This window comes from Squalius cephalus (assembly GCF_949319135.1).
Source record: "Squalius cephalus genome assembly, chromosome: 12".
NCBI classification, from domain to species: Eukaryota; Metazoa; Chordata; class Actinopteri; order Cypriniformes; family Leuciscidae; genus Squalius; species Squalius cephalus.
In genome coordinates this window covers 3,816,227-3,841,325 of record NC_137133.1, presented here as the reverse complement: position 1 = coordinate 3,841,325, position 25,099 = coordinate 3,816,227, and the positions used below count along the sequence as shown (strand labels likewise).

The window sequence follows — 25,099 nt, the reverse complement described above, 5'->3', positions numbered from 1 at the left end:
TAAAGCTCAAAACTGCTAACTTGGTAAGTCATTAGCAAAACTGGAAACAAAAAAGCAGTAAGTGTGCCAAAAGTAGGTTATATTAGAATATGAAGTATTTGCGAAACAGTAGGCAAACAATACCCAACTGTCTAGGCTACTGAGATTCTGAAGTGGGCAACCAGTGGACACTTTGCTATCCCATGATGGGAATCCAGATTGTAAAAGTTAAATACTGCACATTTTGAAGGCCATTTGCATGTTTTGCACAAACAGAAAATGTGCAGCCTACTCTACACCACATGCCTACTGCAGAAATGGTATGGCGATATGTTATATGGCGATATGTTAATTCCAAGCAGTATGATTTCCAGTATGTTAAAAGAGATAATCAACCAAGGTTCATGATGACAGCATGCAAATAGCCTAAAACCGAACAGATGTAAACACATATAGGCCTATAGGAAGCAACCAACACTTTGGATTTGGAATAGATGTTTATGATCATGCTACACTGAACAAAAGGCTTTAGTGAGTATTCCCAAAGATCAATCACTTTTAAGACGTTTATTCAGTAATCAGCCAAACTCAAAATAAAACAAATCCCAATCATGTGAATCAGCCAGTTTCTTTAGCGCCTTAATCTCAACCATATGCTCAAACTTTTGCCCTCTGCTCTCAGCTACCGGGCACCGTTAGACACAATGACGCATAAACGGAGAGGCGCCCGTGGCTCCGCGCTCCCACCGAAACGGATACGCCGCAGTTTTACACGGTGATTAATCACACAAACAGACACGCTATGCTGAACATGCCCCCCGATCACCTCCACAGCGGCCGCCGGGCCATAAGGAGGCGGCCCGGCCGACACAGAGGCCACTTTGTGCAGCGAACACAAGCGATTGTTGGTAGGGGCGACAGGGTCCAGTTGTGCACATGAAAGTGCACATTGTGCGGCTGTTTTGACAACCTCGACGAGAGACGCTGAGGATTTCCTGTTCGGCAGACTTTACTGCCCCTAAACGATTATACAATCTGTCACAAAAGCCTCTCTTGGGGAAGCGGTGATGTGGACTTCGCCCGCCATCTACTGGTGGATTAGAGGTAGCGCACGTGACTTGAAGAAGTGGTACTCACTGCAGAGTCACGTCCAGCCCTGGACGTCTAATGGAGTGTAGGGATAGAGTCAGAGATGTGAGTAGGGTTAGGGTGTGCTTGGAAATTCTAGACCCATTAATCCCAAATTACTTTCTCTCCTCCAGCTGGACGTCAAGCGAGGAGGAGCTACACGTAAGCTCCACCCATTTATTCTGCAGTGAGCAGCCTCATTAAAAAAAAGCACATATCGTTGTGCACAATTTTTCATACGAAAAAAGTGCACATATCGTTTTTGAAGCACAGATTTCTTGTCAAATATTTCACTCTAGTTACAATAAAGTTTTGTAAGTGCAAAAAAGAAAAAAAGAGCTGCATTGTAGGTTGAGGCAAAGATTAACAGTAACTCAATTTCTTTACTAACTAGGCTGCGATGATTTTATCAAATAAAACACTAATAGTACAAAATACTATTACAATTTAAAACACGTTTTTGTTTTTTTTTCCATATATTTTAAAATGTAATTTATTTGTGAATTTTCAGCAGCCATTACATCCAATCTTCAGTCACATGATTCTAATATGCTGTCAAGATACATGTCTTATTATTATCAATGTTGAAAACAGGCGTAAAATTTTTGTGGAAACCATTATAAATTTAAAAAATAAATAAAATCTGGATTCTTTGATGAACAAAGTTTAAAAGAACAGCAGTTATTTGAAATAGAAATGTTTTGTAACACTGTTTTTATTGTTACTTTTGAACTTTAAAGTAGGCCTATTCATTTCTTTTTCTGTTTTTAATATAAAAATACAGACCCCCTAACTTGTGCATGGTAGTGTGGCTACATGTTTCATAAAGAGCATTTCATTTTAGGTATATTGTCCAGTGTTTAAACTATGCTCTAAACTCAAGAATGGAATTTGTTTAACAACACAATTGACTTACTCAGCCGTTCTTAACCAACAAGAGCAGATTACTTAACCAGGTCAGCCAGATTTCAAAAGAGAGACCATGCTGGTTTTACTGGACAGCACTATACTGGTCTAAGCTGGTTTTCCAGCAGGGATAGTTGAAAACAAATCAGATAAACCATCAGCCCTTTCTTGATTCGCTGAATGCTATTTCTAAAGCTCCTGATCTGAATCACTCAGTCGCTGGGTGGCTTCACATCAAAGGCCACATCTGTAGAAACTCTCCACTGGCATCCGAATGCACACTGGCACTGCCACATGCCAATGGAAAGGACCAATAATCCTCAACAAATAAATAAAACGCAGCTTCAATATACACAGACCGCCACACACGAAGAGGGAGACACTTCAGCTCGTGCGGTGATGTTGGCACGGCGCGTCTCCTTTGAGGAACGGCCAGAAGCTCTTGGATTTGACTGGCGTCGGATGGGGATGAGCTGAACTCAGTCTGTTTGTGTGGCTTGATTTGTCATGGTTAAATTTCTAATTAAAAGGCATGTTAGTGCCAGCACACTGGCAGGTGTATGTGAGCATTATCTCCCCCAAAGATGAGACATATTGCATTCGGCAATGATGAGAAGAGATGAAGTGGAACAACATATGGTAAAAATCATTAATGGAGAAGGGCTAAATCAAATAACAGAGAACCGACCAGGATTGATCTGTACAAGCTGGGAATTGTTTTCTTTTGTGCAAATGAGATTTAAATCAGAATACATGTCTTAAAACTTTTACAGCATGGCATCTGGATTTCCATAGACCCATATTTTTCTTTCATTTAAAAAAAAACGGTGTACTTTTCATCAAATTCACCACCGGTCAAATGTTTTTGAAGTAAGTCTCTTAGCAGCCTTGGTGAGCATTTCTCAAATACAGTATTAACAGTAATAATGTGAAATATTTCCTCTGATGATAAAGCTTAATTCTTACTCCAGTCACATGATCCTTCAGAAATCATTCTGATTACATAAAATACTTGTATTTTTTACTTTTTATTCATCAAAAAATCCTGTGGAAAACATATCACAGTTTTCACAAAAATGTAAAGTTTCCAACATTGATCATAAAAGCAATTATTAATAATTTAGCACCAGTAATAATAAAGCACCAAATCAGCATATTAGACTGATTTCTGAAGGATCATGTGACACTGAAGATGCTGGATATTCAGATTTGCCATCACAGGAATAAACTGCATTTTATAATATAATAAAAGTGAAAACAGTACATTAAAATTATATATATTATCAACAAATGATAAATGTATTTTTTTGCAGACTTCTTGCAAAAGTGACTATCTGGCTCCGGCTTGTTGCTCTTATTCTTGCATAAACACATGAATGAAGGTGAAGTACGCCCTCTAGTGCACGCTCACACTATTCTCAGGGTTTTCAAGCACAAAGGGAAAACAAGTGATATTCAGAAAATAAAAACTGTTATCTTTAATCGTGTGCAGGTTGTTTAGAAAGCTTCCGTCAGCGGAGGCAGGACTTTCCACTGACGTATTCAGATGAGCAGACACAGGAGGATCATTTCAGTGACCAAATCCCCATTTCAAAAGACAAAACATCAGCACAGTTGACATGATACAGGGAACCAGCACAACCGTGAGAGATCTACTACAGCAAAGATCTTTTTAATGGTCCCAAATATACTGAACAACTAAGAGTACACTCATGTAAAAGAAAAGAAAATGAAGATATGACAAAAATCGATCACATCTAGAGTTCCACTCAATCTTTAATCAAGACGGGCTTACAAATTTTCCAAAAAATCTGCAGTTTTGAAGGGCAAAAAAAGGGTAAAACTATCTCCCCCCACTGAGGTTTTAAAAACCTGTTCAAGTGCGGCTGAAAACGTCCTGAACATTTAAAGGCAGGTCTCTTTTATGTCATTTAAAAAAATGAGAGAGGAGAACAACAGAATAAGAAAAGGAGGGAAACTGCTGGCTTTGAAAGAGGAAGAACTTCCGCTGAGCCACGAGAACAACGGTGACATCATAAACAATGACGACCCAGACTTCTTTGCTCCCTAGTGTCCCGTCTGGCCCTAGAAACTCACAAAAAAAAAAAAAAAAAATAAGAGGAGAAAAGGCCAACAGAAAAAAGGGCGAGAGGAAGGAGAGAAAGAAATGGAGATGAAGTCAGCAAAGGTGAGTGGTGGTTGTGAATTGGCTGGCCCAGTTCGGGTCATGTGAGGTCCTTCCCTGAGAGGGGGGGCAGTGTGTCCTGGTCCAAGCCTGGGACGCTCTGTGGGGCAACAGTGTCTGTGAGTAACTGACTGACTGTGTGTGGGGTCATTTTCACCCCCCAGTACTTTTAGGTTTGTCGAAATTCATCTCTTATTAAATCCATTTTATAATTCTTTGTCCAGACCACAGTTTAATATTCTCTTCGATCTCTCCGTCCGTTTCACGAGTCTCTCTCTCTCTCTCTCTCTTGCAGATTGGCACTTGGACAAACTCCATGTGGAGACATTCACCTTTTCGCTCTGTGACCGAATCTTCTCCCTCTCTTGCTCTCCATTTCTCCGTTCCTCACATGGCGCCCCATGGACACCTGCGGGGGGCTGCATTCGTTCATTTATCCATTCATTTATGTATTCATTCATTGAGTTTCAGTTTTGAGTTCTAGGCTGAGCGCTGCAATAGTCTCTGGATGAAGCTCCCTTCGAGCATGACTGTGCTGATTGACGAGGGAGTGCTTTAGGAGCTCAGCTTGGACTTCTTGGACAGCGGAGGACTTTCTTCTTTACTGTCTGCATCTTCCTCATCCTCATCCTCTTCATCATCATCGGGATAGTCCACCAACCCCACTAGACCTCCCTGGAATGGGAGAAGATGCCATCAGAAACAAGCAAGCAGTGAGAAATACAATTTTAGGGCATCATTTCAGTGTTCAGCCTGCATAATCACCTTGGTGGTGACAGCTGCCGTAGGTGGGGAGCTCCGGGCTCCTGTCCCAGGAGAGCTTGGAGAACCAGGTGAACCGGGGTGGAGGGATGCGGTTGGAGGAGAGGACAGACTAGGCTTTGGAGAGCTGGAAAAGGAGAGTTTAAAACTGGGGCTCTGCCGTCCTGAGAGGCTCGCCTTACCTGTCAACACCTCCTTCTCTTCTGAATCTTTCACTTGAGGAAAAACAGGATAAAAAATGAATCAATTAAAAAACACCAAGTGATATTAAAGCATCATGCAGTCAGATATGGAATCGTAGTTGGTCATCAACATCATAGCAGTAACGTACGTTTCTTCCTCTCCATGAACTTGCTGATGGGATCCATCAGGTCCTCGTCACTCTTCATCTTATCTGAGGGCGGCACAACAGCTTCACCGTCCTCCAAGTCTTCCTCGTCCGTGTTAAACCACATCTCCTCCTCGTCTTCCAGCGTCCGCGCATCCCGGCGAAAACGGTGATTTCTCAGAATCGACCGCATACTGAAGACAAGCATGCAGACACAAATGACATTCGTTAAAAGGTACATCCACTTGAAAGTAGCTATTACATGCACAATGCACCAAGTAACTATTACATGCACTATTTTTATTTTTTAAATTTCGGCTTAAAAATGTGGATTTACGGTCCACCTCGGGGAAATCACACTTGACATAGCTTTTAAAAAAAAAAAATCTAAATGAACTCTCTCCATTTCAGTTGTCTCAGGCCACATTCATACTGTTTGTTTTATGGAACCCATTCAACAAGGCCAAAGAATAATAATAGTTATTATTATTATTGTTGTTACTGCTAAATATTTTATTTTATTAAATAAAAAATAGCAATAAAGAAATATACGACTATAGTATTTACACTTTTGTACTGTAAAGTTACAAATTTATTTTACAAAACAACATTCTAATACTATGGCCGTCTTCATTGCTTTCAAATTTCACTTTTATTTTGTCTGAAAACCACAGAGAGACTTTAAAGAGTCTCTTTAGTTGAAAACAGATTTATAAACGATTCTCAAAACAAATTTAGGAACTACATCCCTGATTAGTGATTCACTAAATTTGAGGATCCATATGACAATGGTTTGAAATGACCATAGACCTGTCAAGTTTAGGGTTGTCCTGTCTTTCTCTCTGCTGTTCATATCGAAGCTTCAGTCCCTTAAACGTCTGTACATAGTCTACATCCTCCAGGGCTTTCCAGTAGTTCTCTATGATATGAGCCGTCAGGGACTTCACATCCTCCTACACACACAGAACACGGCAATTATGAACAAAATTAAAAATATATCAGTCTAACGGTATGTTAAGAAGCATCAAGAGGTGTTATGTTTGGATAAATGTACTCACCACTCTGACATACTCAAACATCTCTATAATGGCTGAGTTGATGAGGTTGTATCTCGATCCATTGTTGAGGAAAGCTTTGACCACTGGCTCAAACAGGAAGTTCCTCATAATGTATCTGTTATAAAACTCATCCTTCAGGCCAATGATTTTCCTCATGAAACGCAAAGCACCTGAATAAGAGGAATGATTGAGAAAGGTATAGAGAGATTTAACAGCCTTAGTTATACCTGATGCCTGTCAGTGGGTTAGCATTGAGCGTTTGGTATTGGTATAAATAAATGAGTGCTTGTTAATGCAGCTGGCCCAGTATGTGTTGTAATAATGTAAGGGTAGTCATTATCAACAGGAGCCTTTCATAGTTAAAATGGATCAGCATCATTAGTGTTATTATGTGGTTTGAATCTTCCCATGGTTAGTGGCATGACTGATTATGCCCCATGTCATCTGTCTAGTACTACTTATCATTTTGAGTCTAGTTCAGTCTTTAAAAAAAAAAAATTAAAAAAATAATAATACTTTCAGTATCAAACCCCACTATATTCATCAAACCAGTGATCATTAACTAAAACTATTAAAAAACATTGTTCTTAACTGAAATATTGGGACGAAAAAACGAAAATTAAAAATGTTGCCATGGCAATTAATTGCACTAAATTAAAGTGCTAAAATTACTAACTGAAAACTAAAACTGAAATAAAATTTTAATATTTAAATCAAATTAAAAATAACAAAAAGCTGATAAAATCATTAAAAAAACTATATAAAAAAATAAAAACTGTAATAATATAAATAACACTAAAAAAACACTGTTGATAAGCAGAGGATTTGATCTGAGCACAAATGCTTTGAATGTCACAGAGACTAAGACTAATAAGAATAGTATGAAAATTGCAAACAAATCAATCTTTATAAATTTGTTTTAAAAAAAATTTGATGGAAAAAAAAACATTACTTATAAGGAAAATATATAAATAATTTTCAAGTAAATACTAAATGTACACTTCAATGCAAGCCTAAAAATGTCAAATTAAACATTTAAAATACATAAAAAAATATATATTGTTGGTATTAAAGCAACACCAAGGAACTTTTCCTCTGTGGTCGCCCTACAGGTTGGAAGTGGAATTGTCCATTACCGCTGTCGTAAATAATTTAGCCTACCGCATCCTACTGTCACACGCGCACGCTCGCTGTTTATCCAGCACCGGCTTTGGAATCAACAATGGCCGTAAAGCAAGTCAAATTTGTAGTTTTCTTATGTCTCATTAGAACTACAGAACCGCGACCCGATCTGGCAATCTTACATAGCGTGGATATACCAGATAAAGGACCGCAAAGCGGTGGCATAAGTGCCTTTCACCCTGTCACGACTTGAACCACTGAAACGATTTTGGAAACATTATTTGAAGGTAAAAAAATCCTACTTAGTGTTGCTTTAAGGCAAGAATGGTGGCATGACAATTCGAAATTTGAGCTACTGGACTACCAAGCAAGCAAAAATCCTTACTGTCATTCTGATAGCACTTCAAAAACAACCGACCCCACTCTTGTGACATTATGATTGTTATATGTATGTGTGTGAGTGCAAATACTCACATAAGGCTAAGAAAGCGTGTTGAGAAGCAGTGAGCACCAGTACTCTGCGGAGGATGTCTTTGTTGATGATGTAGTTCTTTATGTGATACGTGTGATGCTCCACACAGAAAGTGAGCAGCTCTACGATCAGAGCCAGCAGCTGACACGTCTGGAAATCATCTGACAAGACAAACACACGGAGTGAGAAATCTGCAGATGTTACATCTTTAAATAGGTATGCAAATTTCAATTGAGCAATGATTAAAAAAGGCTGCAAACGCATCCAGTCTGCATGAATCCATATGCACATAAAACCCTAATTATTACCTTTGCTGGGTTTTTCTTCTGTGGTGTTGGCAAGAAGAGGAGCTGAGAGCACATGCATGCAATGCTTATAGAAGAAACTCAAGAATTCGGTCTTCTCTGTTTTCTGCAGGGACCCAGACAGTTAATGAAATTAAAGGAGTATGTTTTTCCTGACAATGAAAGTGTATATTTGATACATTGTACTATATTTATATTAAAACAGGTCTCACATTAGCAGTAGCCAGCATGTTCTCTGGGTCCACTAGCGTCCTGAGCAACCCCATTAACTGTACGGCTCCACCCAACTCTGGATCCGTGTCACAGATCATATGCTCAATGATCAGATTTATCAACAGAATGTCCTGTAAAAAGAGACAATTAGTGAAGATGACATGTACAGTACAGGTCAAAAGTTTAGAAACATTATGATTTTTTTATATTTTTGAAAGAAGCCTCTAATGCTTATCAAGGCTGCGTTTATTTGATCAAAAATACAGAAAAAAACAGTAATATTGTGAAATATTATTACAACTTAAAATAATAGTTTTCTATTTGAATATACTTTAAAAAATAATTTATTCCTGTGATGCAAAGCTGAATTTTCAGCATCATTACTCCAGTCTTCAGTGACATCCAGTCTATCACATGATCCTTTAGAAATCATTCTAATATTCTGATTTATTATGAGTGTTGGACACAGTTCTGCTGCCTAATATATTTGATGAATAAAAGGTTAAAAAGAACTGCATTTATTCAAAATAAAAACATTTTCTAATAATATAAATCTTCTTTACTATCACTTTTTATCAATTTAACACATCCTTGCTGAATAAAAGTATTGATTTATTTCAAAAAAGAAAAAAAATTACTGACCCCAAATTACTGACCAGTCGTGTATATTGTTGTTACAAAAGATTTCTATTTTTTTTTAATTTGCTTCTTTTTTTAATCTTTTTTTTTTTTACTTTTTATTCATCAAAGTATCCTAAAAAAGTATCACAGGTTATGAAAAAATATTAAGCAGCAGAACTGTTTCCAACTTTGATAATGAATCATCATATTAGAATGATTTCTAAAGGATCATGTGATAGACTGGAGTAATGATCCTGAAAATTCAGCTTTGCATCACAGAAATAAATGATCATTTAAAGTATAAATGATCATTAATAAATAATATAAATAAATAAATATAATATAAATAAATATATATAAATAAATATAATAATATAATAAAATATAAATAAATAAATAAATAAATAAATAAATAAAATATAATATAATATAATATAATATAATATAATATAATATAATATAATATAATATAATATAATATAATAAATTGAAAACCAATTATTTTAAATTGTAATAATATTTCACAATATTACATTTTTTTTTCTGTATTTTTGATCAAATAAATGCAGGCTTGATGAGCAGAAGTTCTTTCAAAAACATTAAAAATAGTAATCAAAAACTTTTGACCTGTACTGTAGATAATGATCACATGGGTCAGTGTCTGACTTACATCATCGTTCTGTTGAGACTCCTGCATAACAAACTCTCGCACCATGGAGGGGTTGTACTCCACCAGGTAGGAGAAGATATCAGTGGCTGCTCCACGCACCTGCACATCATCCATGCCCTTTAAAAAGCACACACACGTTGGTAAATACAGCAAGGGAAGCAGAAGTTTATGGTTTTCATTGATAGAAAAGGTCAAGCAAGTCAGAGACCGTTTTAGTTGCATAAGGTCTCGATAACATACAATACAAAAGGTCATTACTCGTTAGTAAAGATGTTAACATTAAAAAAACACACCAAACTGACACCTGACAATAAATCTGTTCTTTAAAATAGCAAGGACATCTTACAAGAATAACTTCCAGCGCTGGCAGGATTCCCATGTTGGAAAGGGTTTTGAAGAATGCATCTCTGTTCTGTGGTTGTAACGTTTGCGAAAATGCACAAAACTCCTTCAGGAAATTTACCTGGATGTGACACACATTATGAGTTTTGTACGTATCCATTATGTTGAGGAGGAGGCATCCATTAGTAATGCTGCTATCATACCAGTTCATGTCGCTTGTCGTCATCCGTGGCTTCATCAGTTAGCTGTGCAAAGAGCTCAGTCAAAAATTTCTCATCATCCTGAAAAGAAAAAAAAACACACACATAAGAAACAGAGCTCTGGTTATTACAATAACCTTTATATATATATATTTGAAAGGTTAAGTCGTTATGCTTTTATGACATGAAATTAATGTAAACAGTCAATTATGCCTTAAGGGATTAGACTGACAGAACAAAACACATGATGTTTCCAAACAGATCTGTGCATTAGTGTGAATGCAGCTTATTAGATCTCCCGCTGTCTATTAGGGGTGGAACGGTACATGTATTCGTATTGAACCGAAGCGGTACGGGCGTCACGGTTCGGTGCATAAATTTACACAGAGAATACATGGTATAAAAATAAATAAAACTCACGTGCAAATTAATGTAATGCGGAACTACTGTTAGATACGCGGGTTAAGACCTAAATTAAATTTCATGGTGAAGCGTGATCAAAGTGGATTGATCCGTACGCAGTAAATGCTACTCCATCACTGCAAGCGCTATGAGGTCGTGTCACTTTTAATGTGCATTAGAAAAAGCAACATCTTTCAAAAGACTTAGCATTTACACATCTGTTGCCCAACAAAAGAGAACATTTAATGTTGTTTTTACTATATAATCACAGTTGAGAGATTGAAATAACTTCCTTTTGTGATCTGACGTGGCTTCATATCACAGAATAAGGTAGAAATTATATTTTATTGTGTTCAAGGATATGTGATTAGAATTGCTTGCATTATAAATATGTTTATTGTCTTTGTTTCATCAGTCAAAACGTCTCTATCTGCATTTTATTCTGCAACAGCGATAGTTGGCAAAGATCATTTCTGGGATATTTTGGCTTCATTTTCCTACAGTGGAAGGAACCAGAGACACGCATGCTGTCCACACCCTATTTTGTGCAAAAAAAGGAAAAATAATTTTCTAAGTTCTCTCTAAAGAAATTTTAAGTAAACATGTGAATCCACAAGTTTTTCTTCAGAGTAGCGATAGAGTGGACGCAGTTCTCTCAGTGGACGCATACGATTTCCTGACAAAAAAATACAGGGTTAGTTCAGCCAAAAATGAAAATTCTGTCATTATTTATTCACCCTTAAGTGGTTCCAAACCTGTATGAGTTTCTTTCTTCTATTGAACACAAAATATGATATTTTAAAGAATGTACTATTAAAATACTATTACAGTCAGCTGTCTGGTTACCAACATTCTTCAAAATATCTTCTTTTGTGTTCATTTAAATTTATGCATTTGGCAGATGCTTTTATCCAAAGTGACTTACACATTGCATTTCAAGATACACATTTACATTCTTATCAGTTCTTGCTTTCCCTGGGAAATGAACCCATGACCTTGGCGTTGCAATCGCCAACGCTCTACTTTTTGAGCTACAGGAAAACATTAACAGAAGAAAAAAACTCAGAGGTTTGGGAAAACATAAGGGTGACAATTTTCATTTTGGGGTGAACAAACCCTTTAAAATATTACATTATGAAAAAAAAATCTGTGATGGTTATATTTTATAATAGATCAGACCTTTCTAATGATTTATAGTAATAGCCCTCTTGCAGTGTAATATTGTTATTATAAAAGTAATATTTATCATTTTAATAATTTTGTTTAGCAATAATAATACTTATTATTATAAATATTATTATTATAAATATTTCTGTATAAAAACTAAATTTTGGGCATTGCATTTACATTTTAAATTGCGATCACAATTTTTAAACCAGAAAAATCGCAATTAGATTTTAGAAAAAATAGAAAAAATCCTTAGTGTTGAGCCCCTTTTTTTTTTCCTTAAAGTACAAATAAATGTAAGATTTAAAGTACACTAATTAGTTAATAAAAAAGGTAGATCAATAATCATTTTGAAATCGGATCGTGACTCCCAGAATCCTATGGTGAGGCGCTTCAAGATTCCCACTCCTAGAATGAGTAAATATTTGGATGCAATTTTTACTGAAATAGCCTGTATTCACAACATTAAATTTTTTTGATTTTCAACCCCTTTCCTTCCGTATTGTGTGAAATACAACCATTAATCATTTTGTTTAGCCAGATTTGCCGCATTAAACCTGTTTTTTGATAAATGTTAATTGTTTATATACATAATCCTAATGTCATTTGAGCTCAATATAAAGTTGTAAATCACAAATCCGTTTTGCAACATTACTTGACCTCTAGCTGAATGAGGGTGACTCATGACGTATATTAGATCAATGCACGTCGACACCAAGGTTAGACGTGACTGATACTGTATTTTACTGTATCACCTTGTCATGGACATAAAAGATTACACCTCAAAAAAAGAGGAACAAATCAAGTGAACGAAAAAACTGTCATGGGAAAGTACATCTAATTGCTCAGACAATCATAAGAAATAGCTTTTAGTATCTATGACCAGTTTATTTAACATCTACTAGATTACACTCAGGTAGTAATGGGATATGGTAATATTAAGACAATAGTGTGCCATATAATATGCACCCTTATCTGCAAAGATGTATGAAACCACCATACTGTACTGAAGCAGCTGACTGGGGGTTGGAGAAAATGATCATCCAACACGCCTGCCAAGCGTTTGTGACATCACATGATATGGCTCTAAAGAACATGATGGTGCTGTTCCCATGGAAACAAGCCCCCTCCCCTAACTCCAACCAACATCAAACAACTCCACTGTAAGGCTTAGGTGAGAAGCATGTATATCAAACTATTTTCATAAAATATATATCTTTAACTCACTTTAGCTACAACTGAATGATGAAAACATTTTAAATAACAAATCACTCCCACTTTACTCTTGAAATCTACTAAATACTGCCGGTTTTCTACTAAATATGAATACATGCATCTGAAAAAACAGTTAGTGCTGTTATCCTTAATCTGTAGACCTTTTGGTGTGGAGAACATCTGATGACCTTTACAGCAAAGAACCACAGTGCAACCCACCATGGCTCAATTGAGATGTAGCAGCAGCAACACAAACATGTAAACTTATTCACTGAAGCCTCTGCAAGCAAGGCGTTTTGCTGAGGATGCAATGAATTTGAGACGGAAGTTCGTGAAAATCGTGGTGAGAATGCACGACGACACATAGCAAGCCTGACAATGTACGTGTGAGATATGATGCTAGAGGCCTAAATGGAGAGTTAATCTATAGTTTGTTTTGCTCAGTAGAGTTAACTCAACCATAGGCTTGCTATGATGGTCGGTGTTGACAGTGTTCAGAAGCAAGTGGGCAAAAAAATACATATTTTCTTTTTATACAATAATTTAGTTCAGTAAGAGAACAGACACTACAATTAAAAACTGAACTTGTCTGCTTAATAAATTGTGAGTCGCAGCACAGATCAGCAGCAGGAGTCAGATTTCATTTTTCATGAGAGTGAGGATCTGACTAACAAGGTGATGGCGGATGGTGTCAAAGCACCTATTTAAGCGAATTTGTCATTGTACTGTTTAGTTGTTGTGTTTTTCATTAAGAATAATAGGCTAGTGAACTCAACATTCAAGCAATCCGCAATCGAATTGGCGCAAATAAGAGAGCGAAACTAAAATGCACACGTCCGCACGGGCATTCATAATGTCCACGGCCGGAGCAAGCAGAACAGAGCGAGAGTTTTCAGTTCATTCCTATAGACCTTACGCACCAGAGAAACGAGGGCGCCGCCATCTTTAGAATATTGTCTTTTAACTTTCGTTTTGCGGTCGCTCTGTATATTTCTATGGCGCTGCTGTCCAGGAGTAATTAGCTTTTGAAGTGGATTTACTTAACGTAAAGTTAACGAAAGTTATCATGAGGACTGTAATGTTTAAAGCAGATGACTTAAATGTCAGTCGACCGGGAAGATTTTAAAACGAGCCGTTCATTAATAAACACGCAGAATCGCTGTGAAAATACTGACCGGACAACGAGCGCAGCGCTGAAAAGGGGCGTGGCTACATAAGGTCTATAGAGCTGGTAAGTCCCGCCCCTTCCGCTAACCCCACTGGACCTCTAGGTTGAAAAATCGTCAATGCAAGTGAATGTGAGAAAATAATTATTTTCTGGTCCCGTTTGAATTTTGCCATGAATGTGAACATATGTTGTCTGTGAATTTTTAATATAATTTTTCGTGTGAAGAATGCTACAATTTAGCGGGTAGAAGTTTGATACGGTTAGACTTTGTGTGAGAGCACTTTGTGGACTACAACTCTTCGCTGCTTTCAGACGGGAATCTGAAGAAAGAACAGCCCATTTGGTTTGAATGGTGACATTTGGGTACAAAACACACAGGCATCTCGATCTGTCTCCATAGATTATCGCAGCATTAGCACCGTGATTTGACAAGTGGAGGGAAATGTGTTATGGGGTGACGTCACATAGGCGACATGTAGTCTTTCTCGTTATGTCTTTTCCACAACTGCTAGCCAAAGAATCATACAATATACTGTCAAACTCGTAACATAAAAAATTATAGAAAAAATTCACAGACAACATATGTTCACATTCATGGCACAATTCAAACGGGACCAGAAAATAATTATTTTCTCACATTCACTTGCATTGACGATTTTTCAATCTAGAGGTCCAGTGGGGTTTTACGGATGGGCGGGACTTACCAGCTCTATAGGAATGAATTGTCAACGAATATTCTAAATTCGAATATATATTTCGAATGTGAAAATTAATATTCGAATGTGGAAAAACGCCCGCGGTGGCAGAGGCGCGGCTGTCTGCTTTGCGAGTGGGGACAGGTCACAGAAAGGCGTTAACGTTAAACAGAAACATTACTAAAGTGTAGACTACTGTACTGACTGAATAGATATTGCATGAATAAGGTAGGTTAGATACAGCAGTTTCATGCACTGCAGGCTTCCACTGGTTTGATTATTTACCGTTTCATGTCAAGGAAAAGTTCTATGTTTACCACAGCACAGCTCGCTCAGAGCGTTCAATGTCGGATTCGTGTCTACCGCGTCTAGTTGGACTCTTGAACATTTTGAATCCATTCGCGCGTCAAAAGCAACAGTCTGAAGCGAAATTGACGCCCGGAGAGCGTGACGCCTCATTCGCGCCGCAAGACCCCCAGACGCGCGTAAACGCGTCTTTACATTGACTTAACATTGAAATCACTCGCGCCAGACGCTCTATTCGCGTTTGGTGTGAACGCAGCATGAGCGTGAGGGAGAGAGAGAGTGCCTGCGAATGCGAGCGAGCGAGAGTGAGTGAGGTCTGCGGTCTTGGCCATTAGGTGATTTACTTGTTTTTGTGTAGGTAATACCTGGTCAAATATGTTTAAACTTAAATAAACTACCTATAAAAGTAGTTATGTCTCTTTGTATTAATTTGTCCTGTTACTGACGTAATGCTACATTGACAAAATGCACAATCAGATGTTCGAATAGTTCGAATATTCGTACGTCATTTTTGAGCAATTTTGACAGCCCTAATGCGGACGTGGGCATTTTAGTTTCGATAATTAAAACTAAAATTAAAAATTAGCGCCCCGACGATGATACCGGTATTGTCACACGTCGATGAAACGGTGGGAAACTATCATTCAACCACTAATGGCACAAAGCACACTACTGATCACGTACACTCGGCTGAGTAGGAGAACCCACCTGCAGCATGCCAACAATCTCCACTTTGTTGAAGAAGATGAAGGAGTGCAGCGTGGAGAGCATGTTTTCTTCAAAGACAGAGGGGGTGGGCAGCACCATGTCCTGAATATACTGCACCCGGTACGTCTGGTGAATCTTCTGCCGCAGCTCCGGGTCTGAAATGGGAATGACCTCTTTAAACCTCGCCGTGGTGGTCAGGAACTCTCGATGCCTCCGCGGTTGGGGTAGCGACGGATCGAACTCCAGACACCCGATCACATCCATGATGCATTCTTCGGAGAACATAACTTCGAAGAGCGCCGTGCGGTTGAGGAGGAAAATGCCTTTGATGATATCATAGAGGTGGTGCAAGCCTTCACGGTTCTCCAAGTCCTCGCACACGCGAAACAGCTCCAGCAGCTTGCGGATGTAGCCCTCGTTCTCTAGCGCCAGGGCCAGTTTTTCCCGCCGTAACGGAGAAGGTAAGGATGAGGCCACCAGCTCGGCCACCTCCTCTAGCCGGGAGAGCTCACACGGTGGAAGTTCAAGGCCAGGAGAAGACATGTCATCAAAGCGCTCCTCTTCAGACTCATCTATTAGCTCCTGGGTGATGTCTACTGAGGGGTCCTTTCCCTGGACCTGTAAACACACACAAAAAAGGCTTTCAGAATAGAGCACTACACCAAAATGCAGTACTTAGAGCAGGGTTCCTCAAACTCGGTCCTGAAGGGCCGCTGTCTTGCACAGTTTAGCTCCAACCCTGATCAAACACACTTAGCTGTGAGTTTCTAGTGATCTTGAAGACATTGATTAGCTTGCTCAGGTGTGTTTGATCAGTGTTGGAGCTAAACTGTGCAGGACAGCGGCCCTCCAGGACCGAGTTTGAGGAACCCTGACTTAGAGAAAATATTATTAATGTACATAATTATGATAAGCATAATCACCTGACATATTTTCTCCCAGATCTCATCACAGCCAGCCTTTTCCTGGAAGCTGAGGGCCAGGTCATAGTTTTCAGCCTCAGACCACACTATTAACGTGTCCTTCAAAAGAAAAATGCAAATACTATCAACAAAAGCCCCCAAAAACAGGTTACTGACACAAGGAAGTGATATTCTGCAAGTACTTACATACAGGGATCTACAGTTTAAGGCAAGACACTACAGGCTAAAGCACTTTTTTTTTCACGACACTTGTCAATTTTGAGCTATTTTGCTTCCACAACATGTCTTCTTTCTGACTAGTAGATAGAAAACATCCAAAGTATATTTTTAAATATTTATTTTGTTACACGTTATGGATTTGTGTCTGTAGATTTTAATGTTTTCTCAAAATGAGTAAATGCGCCGAGTCAGAAATCCCAACTTCAGTAATCACTTACATACAACTTAACAGGTCTATATTCTGGAGGTTTTTACAGAGGGCTTTATATATCAGTCGCCTGATTTATTTAATATTTTATGCATTAAAAAAATTCTGTCTGTTGACTTTTTTTATTCATGGAGTGATAAAAAAAAAACCCTCTGTGAAAACCTTTAACTCTTGTCAAAGAAAAGTTTTGGAAGTTCATGCAAATTAGTACATGTGAATGAGTAATTAACAAAATAACATTTAAACCATCATAGTTGATACATGGATTTCTAAGGCCTCTAAAAGCTACTCAGGTTTACTTTATTATCCATCTATGTATGATACAACAGGCTTTTGAGGAACATTTGTTTGTACATCTCTCAATCATTACTTTGTTGTATTGCACTGCATTACATGTTTTGCCCCCATACAATTAAAAGTACAGAGCTTGGGTCATAAAACGAAGCATTTCATTTTATTTTCTTCTTACTAAGAACTATTATTGCATGATTATGGTCAGTTTGGACACCTGAATAAAATTATTATTTTCTTTCTCGGGTGTGAGCTCCATTTTTTATTTGGGCCATAAAAAGCCTGATGCATTAAATATGATGTACAACACAAAAAACACTTTTTTTTTTTTTTAATTGTCTAATATTTCAATAAACTTTTCTTACTAGATTTCTGTTCTGACATTGTTTCTGACTATTATTTCCTATGTCTGACTTTTTATATCATATGCTTAACAGGGTTGTTGTACTGTGAATCCTCAACTGGGGAAGTATGGCATGTGATATTTATTAATTTTATTCACCTGTGCTGTCTCGCATCTTTATAAGACAAATGTAAACTTGACTAGTTTTAACCAAGACATTTACAGCACATATTCATGAATTATGTTGTCAATAAGATCATGTCATTTCAAACGCACCTGCTGTTTCTGATAGGCGGTGTTAGGGTTTATTTTTGACTCCAGCAGCAGTGATCCTGTTTTAAAGAACGGGCACATCTTAATTGCAGTCTCAATCAAAAGTGACCATGTACATCATTTTTGTAACGTTAGTGTTTTGAAACCTACCATCACTTTCGGCGCGCACCAGGAGAGACATGCCTTTCAGTCTCTCCACGTAGGCGGATGACACATGTCCCGTCCCCCGATCATCCCACTGGCGATCCTCATTCAGAGTGTACACTTTTACTCGTCTACGAGTGTCAGTCATCCTTGCAAGCAATTCTCAAACAGGCTTTCGCCTTTAATTCAATAAATCTCAACGTCCTTGCCTTGCAAGATGCAACAGAATCTGCTGTCAACTTCAAGCTGAAATGTATGGCTGTCAATGGCAAGCTGTCTCGAAGCTGATGCAGTATGTTGTTGTGGGGTCTACAACAGTAACGTTAAACTTGTGCTTTCCAGAAAAATGATTCTGACCAGTCTAGCAATGGTCAGCTAGCTGCTGTGTGCAGCCGAGACTCTCCACAACATACTCAATATTTTGAAATCTTTATAAACGTAACAACAAAAAGCACTTCCGTTTCTAAAAGGGGATGAAACGGTGAGAGGTTTGTTTTAAAAGTATGCAGCCGGAGCACGAATGCAGAATGTGTTTATTTTTCTCCGTGCCCCCTTACTTTAAGCTAGCTAGGCTAACGCTGCGACTAATTCAGTCAAACGGGGTTAGCGTAGCTAGCGCCTCAGCTAGCAGGCTATCTCCTCGCGCGAGTCATTTTTGACACATAAACGTTCGAAGCGTGCGCGAATTAACTCCAAAGACGTACCGATTACGCTATTTGATAATTATACTCGCGCGCGATAGGTGAAAATGCGGGAAGAGTCGTGTGTAAAGCGGCGCGTTCATAATAAGCTAAGCTATATTTTCTCCAAGTATTCCGCCATATTCTGGCTAAGGGCCGCGGATGGACCAGCCAGTCTCTTTTCACACAGAGATAAACATTCCCCAATGCAACTAATCGAATAGACTCGTGCGTTTCGCTTTCCGGGATGGCGAATGGCCAGCGCGACCGTCGAGCACCGTGAAATAGCAGCGACGTGACGAAAAGTAATTATTAGCCCCACTGTGAAGATTCGGCCATCTTGGGTCCCCTCAGAAAGTCGCTACGGGGTTTCCTGTGCTGCAGGCGCAGGGCCGCCGCCACAGTTTAAAGACACAGTACGCCAAAATGACCAGCGCAGACACACGGGTGTTTCGTAACATCAAACACTCGCTGCTGGTGAAAGGGAAGAAGGGACATGGAGAGGAATGTGAATGAGAGTGAAAGTAAGCGCGAACATGCGCAGCTCCTTGAGCGAATGACTGCTGGAGCGCGCGTAAAGATAATGAACTTCATATGTTTTGTCATTCATACAGTAAAATTAAATGCAGATGCTTACAGTTGTCTCTGAGACCGAAATACATTGTAGTTTCATTTACAGCCATTATAAGTAACAAGAGAAGCCTCTGTTGGAAAAACAGGCCATCCCATGCTGGCATTAAAGTCCAAGCTATGCTTTGGAGTATGGCCAACTCCCTATCATAGCAAATGTGTTCTTACTGCCATAACTAGGTTGCTCCACCAGCTTGTAGATTATATAACTGTAAAATGAATTACAAACTATATGTTTAGTGTTGCTAAAAAAACTCACTAACAATGCTATGGTGTCTCAAGCTGCCAGGACATTGCTAAGTTGTTGATAATAGGTCAGACTGGTTGCTAGGGTGTTGTGGGTGGTTGCTAGGTGATTAACTAGGTGTTAGCATTTGGAAAATGACCAGAAAAGGTTGGGTCATTGACGAATAAGGTTTTTAAAAGTGTAAAAAAAATATAATGGAGATATAACTATATTTGAAACCATTTTTTTAGTTTACTTAGTTTTTTTTAGTTTAAGATTTTGTGGTTTGTACAATCAATTAACACTGTTTTTTGTCATTTTTTACAAGATGGAAAAAATGTCACCAAAAAAGTCATTCGGTTTAACCACTGATTTGAAAGTTAAAAACTGATTTGACATTGATGTTGAGATAGTATATAGTGTGTACCACAGAAGAAATATTAAAAAACATTATCACTGATCTCATAAATGTAATCATTTATTGGACTACTCTAAACACTCCAACATATTCAAGTAAAACATCGCACAGGGAAAGGAGAAAAGGGGAAATGTACAAAAAAAGAGCCTTATCTGCTTTATATTTGTATTATTGTAGTTCCTTTAGTTATTAAAAACAATATTATTCCATTTAAATATTTACGGTTTTACCAAATGACCTTTTGACACTTCAAAATCTTTAAAATACCTTTATATGTAGTAAAATATAATTAAAACCTTTTGGATTCAGTAAAAGAGATCAAGCTGTACTACCTTACATACTTTGGATGTTATATATTTGTTTTTTTTATTATTATTATTAAGGCCTTTGGACAAAAAACATGACCCGTCACGTCATTGACCCGGTTACAGTCAGCATTAAATTAAAATTCGCCCTGTTTTATAAATGCATCTTATTTTTATTATCTTATTGTTAACAATTCATCCATGCATGTTTCATTTTTACTTTTTTAGTTTTGTTTATTTTTTTAATCTAAATGTCATAACTCGATCAGCCAGTGAAACGACAGACTTCTCCTGCCCCTTTCTCACAATTCACAACTTCACATTCATATCTGCCTCACCCAATCAACAACTGATGGTTAATATTAGGGGTGTGGACCTTCATACTTCCCTTTTTTTTCTTCGAAAAATGTTATGTTTACATGTTAATCACACATCATACTAATTCATACAAAATGTCCACCTCATAAAATAGATACATTTTCTCATGAGATCAGGTTGGATGGTTTCGGAAGTAAACAATTCAACATTCACTCAGAAACCACTGTTGTGGTGTCTCTCTAATCTGAATGAACTCAAAAATGTTTGAAAGCATAAACTTGATGAGACCTTTATATCAATAGTATAGTAGGCTACAAACAGGACTATGGGCCAAGGTAAGGAAAACGTTTATTTTTTCTGACCCCTAAGTATATGACAATTTATTTTATTTTATTGAATACTGCTTAAGAAACTTTTTTTTTTTTTTTTTTATCAAATTAATGTAAATATAAAAGCACATAAGGGCCAGAATTGCCAGCTATAGTAATATATGATAACACTACAGTTAATCTACATTTTCCCAATGCAAGAGTTGGCCTGAAACCAGAGCACATCATTACTATCATCACAAAGATCAAGCCGGACTGTCCAGATTGCAAATCTGTAGCAAAATAGAAACTGTTGCAGCTTTATCTTATACTTGTATCTAGCATTACTGTGTTCCTATACTACTTTGAAGTCTTGTACTCAGCTGTTTCCTTGGTTAACCAGTAACTGCCATAAACAAAATGTATGTGCTTCCTCAAAAGTTACTTTGCTAACTTTCCAAGAACAATGCAAATACACAGTGGATCATGTAACCAACAGAACAGAATGAAACCATGTGGGGTTTTCAATACAGCACCAAGCATGATCACAAATGTCACTCCAATAGGTATTGGCAACTAACTGTAACGCTTCTTTACAAAGGTTGTTTAGATTCTTGAAACATTAAATTAAGGCAAAATAGATCAATAGAAAAGGTTGCTTATAGACCGCAAAGAACTCATAAAAGCTTTTGTACATGTAAAGCGGGGCAGATGTGCGGGAATTGTAGCAGAACTTGCGTATTTCACAGAGGAACTTGTTAAGCAATTTCTTATTTGAACAATTATCCCAGTATAACAGTGAGTAAAAATAAAAACAGGATGGACGGTCATGCTTTTGTTCCAGAAGATAGCTATATAAAGATGAGCAGTCGCTTTACCCTTAAAGGAGAACTCCGGTCAATTTTAACATTGAGCTCATTTTTTTGTACATTTGGAGTGCTGTCAGTACAGAGAACAATGACAAAAATCGGTGTTGCCTACACCGTGTTATCCTCTTTTTAAAATTTGCACCCTGTTGACTTCAATGGGGCAAGTTTTAAACCAGCTTTTAGCCTCTTAACATCCTTGATGTGTCATTACAAGTGCCCAGCCATGTGAGTGATTCCTTCAGAGTGAACACGAGTGAATCTGACTGCAGTAGATGTGAAAGATATTAATAAAAATGATGTTATTTCAGCCAGCGCTCATACCTGTATTTACATCCTGTTTTCGGTCGAAGTCCACAGTAATCGATTGTCGAGTTCACACGCATAGGTTTAGTTACCTATGATCACGCGCGTGAACTCGGCAATCGACTACTTTGGACTTCGACCGAAAACAGGATGTAAATACAGGTATGAGCGCTGGCTGAAATAACATCATTTTTATTCATATCTTTCACATCTACTGCAGTCAGATTCACTCGTGTTCACTCTGAAGGAATCACTCACATGGCTGGGCACTTGTAATGACACATCAAGGATGTTAAGAGGCTAAAAGCAGGTTTAAAACTTGCCCCATTGAAGTCAACAGGGTGCAAATTTTAAAAAGAGGATAACATGGTGTAGGCAACACCGATTTTTGTCATTCTCTGTACTGACAGCACTCCAAATTTACAAAAAAATGAGCTCAATGTTAAAATTGACCAGAGTTCTCCTTTGACATTCATTTGTTCAAAATGCAGTAAAACAGCAATATTGTGATTCTTTTATTACGATTTAAAATAAAAGCTGAATTTTTCCAGTCTTTTGTCACATGATTCTTCAGAAATGGAAAAAAACAACAGTAATGACATTAAGTTTTTGTGAGAAATTTTTTATTATGTTCCAGTGGTGACTATACTGGATCCATACACAAAACAGAGAGGGTCAACAAAACCTTTAACAGTACTGAGGACAAGTTTGGATACAAGATGACTCAGAACTATCTCAAAAATCTGAAATGTGTAAGTTTTATACTTTACTGAATTAAAAAAAAAAAAAAACACAATAAAAAACACAAGAAAATACATCAATTGAGAGGGATTGTTTCCTCCCCCCCTGATTTTACCCTCTAGTCTTGATAAATATCCCAAGTCCCTAACTCCGGTTACAAAAATTCGATTTAAAATGCAAAATATTTTCAATCTATTTTTTGACATACTGACTGAATAGACATGCATTCAACAAAATCTGAACTAAGCGGCATCACTTCACCACTTGGTTCCCCTATGTTTCTATTGTGATGTAGCGTAGTTCTGATACAGTTGGGGACTAGCTTTAGAAATAATTCGGCCTTTTACACTCCTTATTTTCCCGCCTGCTGGGCTTGACGCCTCAGCAGCACGTAGATCTTTTCTTTGATCCAGTCTTTGTTGTAGGGCTGGTAGGTTTGTGTGTCTGCCCTGTACCTGTTTAAACGACCAGAGAGTGAGAGAAATGGACATGATTGGTGAGAGCTCATGTGTTAGTTATGCATTATTGTGTAAAAAGTGTGATTACTTACACAAGACAGCTGAGGTCAGCAAGATCATCAACAAAGTCGAATAACTGGCTTATGTCATACGTGATGGAGGGACTGTTGGGATTCATCCTCTTCAGATGCTCTTCATACATCTTACAGACTCCTTTTTTTTTGGAGGAGGGTAAATATTATGAATTAAATGCATTAGAATAGTTCATGACAATTTCTAGTCCAATTAAAATGACTAAACATCCTACCCTCCATGCATTCGTTGACAGACTCATAGTCTGCATATGTTCTGCCTTCTGGTCTCTTGGTGGGCTGCACCAGCAGAATAGTGTGAGACTGAACATCAGGAAGAAACATAAACAAGTTTAAATAAATTATACATGTTAAATCATAAAAATGCATAAAAAGTTAATTAGAAAGACCGTAAAATTATCCTAATTATGTGGAGCCCTCTACTGCTAATAACTTGCTAGTACTATTCTACATCTGACAATGAGATTAATATATCACATTTATATTGAAAGGATGACATCTTAATCTGATATTCTCGTTTGGCATATGAACTGAGTAACATTAAATATAACTCGCTCAAATATTCACACGGAAACTCTGGAATAAGACTCTGAAAACACCAGCTGTTGGACTCCAACCCTCCCCCAAAACAAAACAGTCTAGATGCGTCTTACTAAGAAAGATACTACCACGGGTGAACTTAAAAATTAGTTTGTTTAAATTCACACTTTAAACAAAGTGCTTAGAGAATGTAGAAATATTCCAGTGGAATATCCAGTTTCCTGAATATTCGACGTTGCCTTGCTACACCGCTGCTAGCAGCCCGCGTTCATCTTTAGCGTGTCAAGGCACGCGATAAAACACGGTTTTCTAACAAGACAAACGACAACAATCTATACCATAATACAAAATATAGAACTGAAATACATACCATATCTGCTCCTGGTATCTAAACGTCGCGATGAATGATGTGCTAACCACTGATGGTTATTCACTGAGAGCAGCAACAGAAAGAGCATAAATGTGCAACGAACGTTCACTTCCGGTTGTGGCGGTGAAGATTTGGCTTTTCAAAATAAAAGCGTGTATCACGATTACACAAAAGAGAATTTATTTTAACTCCAAAATGTTCAAATTCGATGGTTATGAGGGTTTAAAATTGTATTGTAATCATCAGCAAATAATGGCTTTGTTTTTTTTTTGCAACAATATCGTATTGTTTTGTGTTAGATGTAGCCTAATATAATGTTCATCCTTTTTATGTCTGTTTTTTATTTGTTTATTTGTTTTTTGTGTATATTTATACCACCATTTTCTTCATTTTGACTTTACATTTGATATTTGTTTTCATGGCGACTTTGTATCATTCTGTCCAGGAACTACAGATGAAAAAATAGCTAAAACAAATAGGCTAACCCT

General features: G+C 37.7%; 2 protein-coding genes across 2 annotated transcripts; both read right to left on the bottom strand.

Annotated features, from left to right (window-relative positions):
- Positions 1-2,708: 2,708 nt before the first annotated feature.
- On the bottom strand, positions 2,709-19,398 carry smek1 (SMEK homolog 1, suppressor of mek1 (Dictyostelium)). Its single transcript, XM_079888261.1, has 15 exons — positions 18,360-19,398; positions 18,213-18,268; positions 16,876-16,974; positions 15,953-16,570; positions 10,295-10,372; positions 10,096-10,212; positions 9,750-9,866; positions 8,458-8,589; positions 8,249-8,351; positions 7,943-8,101; positions 6,347-6,516; positions 6,099-6,241; positions 5,292-5,482; positions 4,964-5,175; positions 2,709-4,873 (listed from the first exon to the last, which is right to left on the bottom strand). Exons 1-15 carry the CDS (start codon positions 18,499-18,501, stop codon positions 4,754-4,756), a joined length of 2,457 nt encoding a protein of 818 aa, XP_079744387.1. The 5' UTR covers positions 18,502-19,398; the 3' UTR covers positions 2,709-4,753.
- Positions 19,399-23,013: 3,615 nt separating this feature from the next.
- On the bottom strand, positions 23,014-24,736 carry erh (ERH mRNA splicing and mitosis factor). The gene is made up of 4 exons (XM_079889016.1): positions 24,612-24,736; positions 23,917-24,004; positions 23,702-23,822; positions 23,014-23,606 (listed from the first exon to the last, which is right to left on the bottom strand). The coding sequence occupies exons 1-4, from the start codon at positions 24,612-24,614 to the stop codon at positions 23,504-23,506; spliced, it is 315 nt and encodes a 104-aa protein (XP_079745142.1). The 5' UTR covers positions 24,615-24,736; the 3' UTR covers positions 23,014-23,503.
- Between the last annotated feature and the right edge of the window lie 363 nt (positions 24,737-25,099).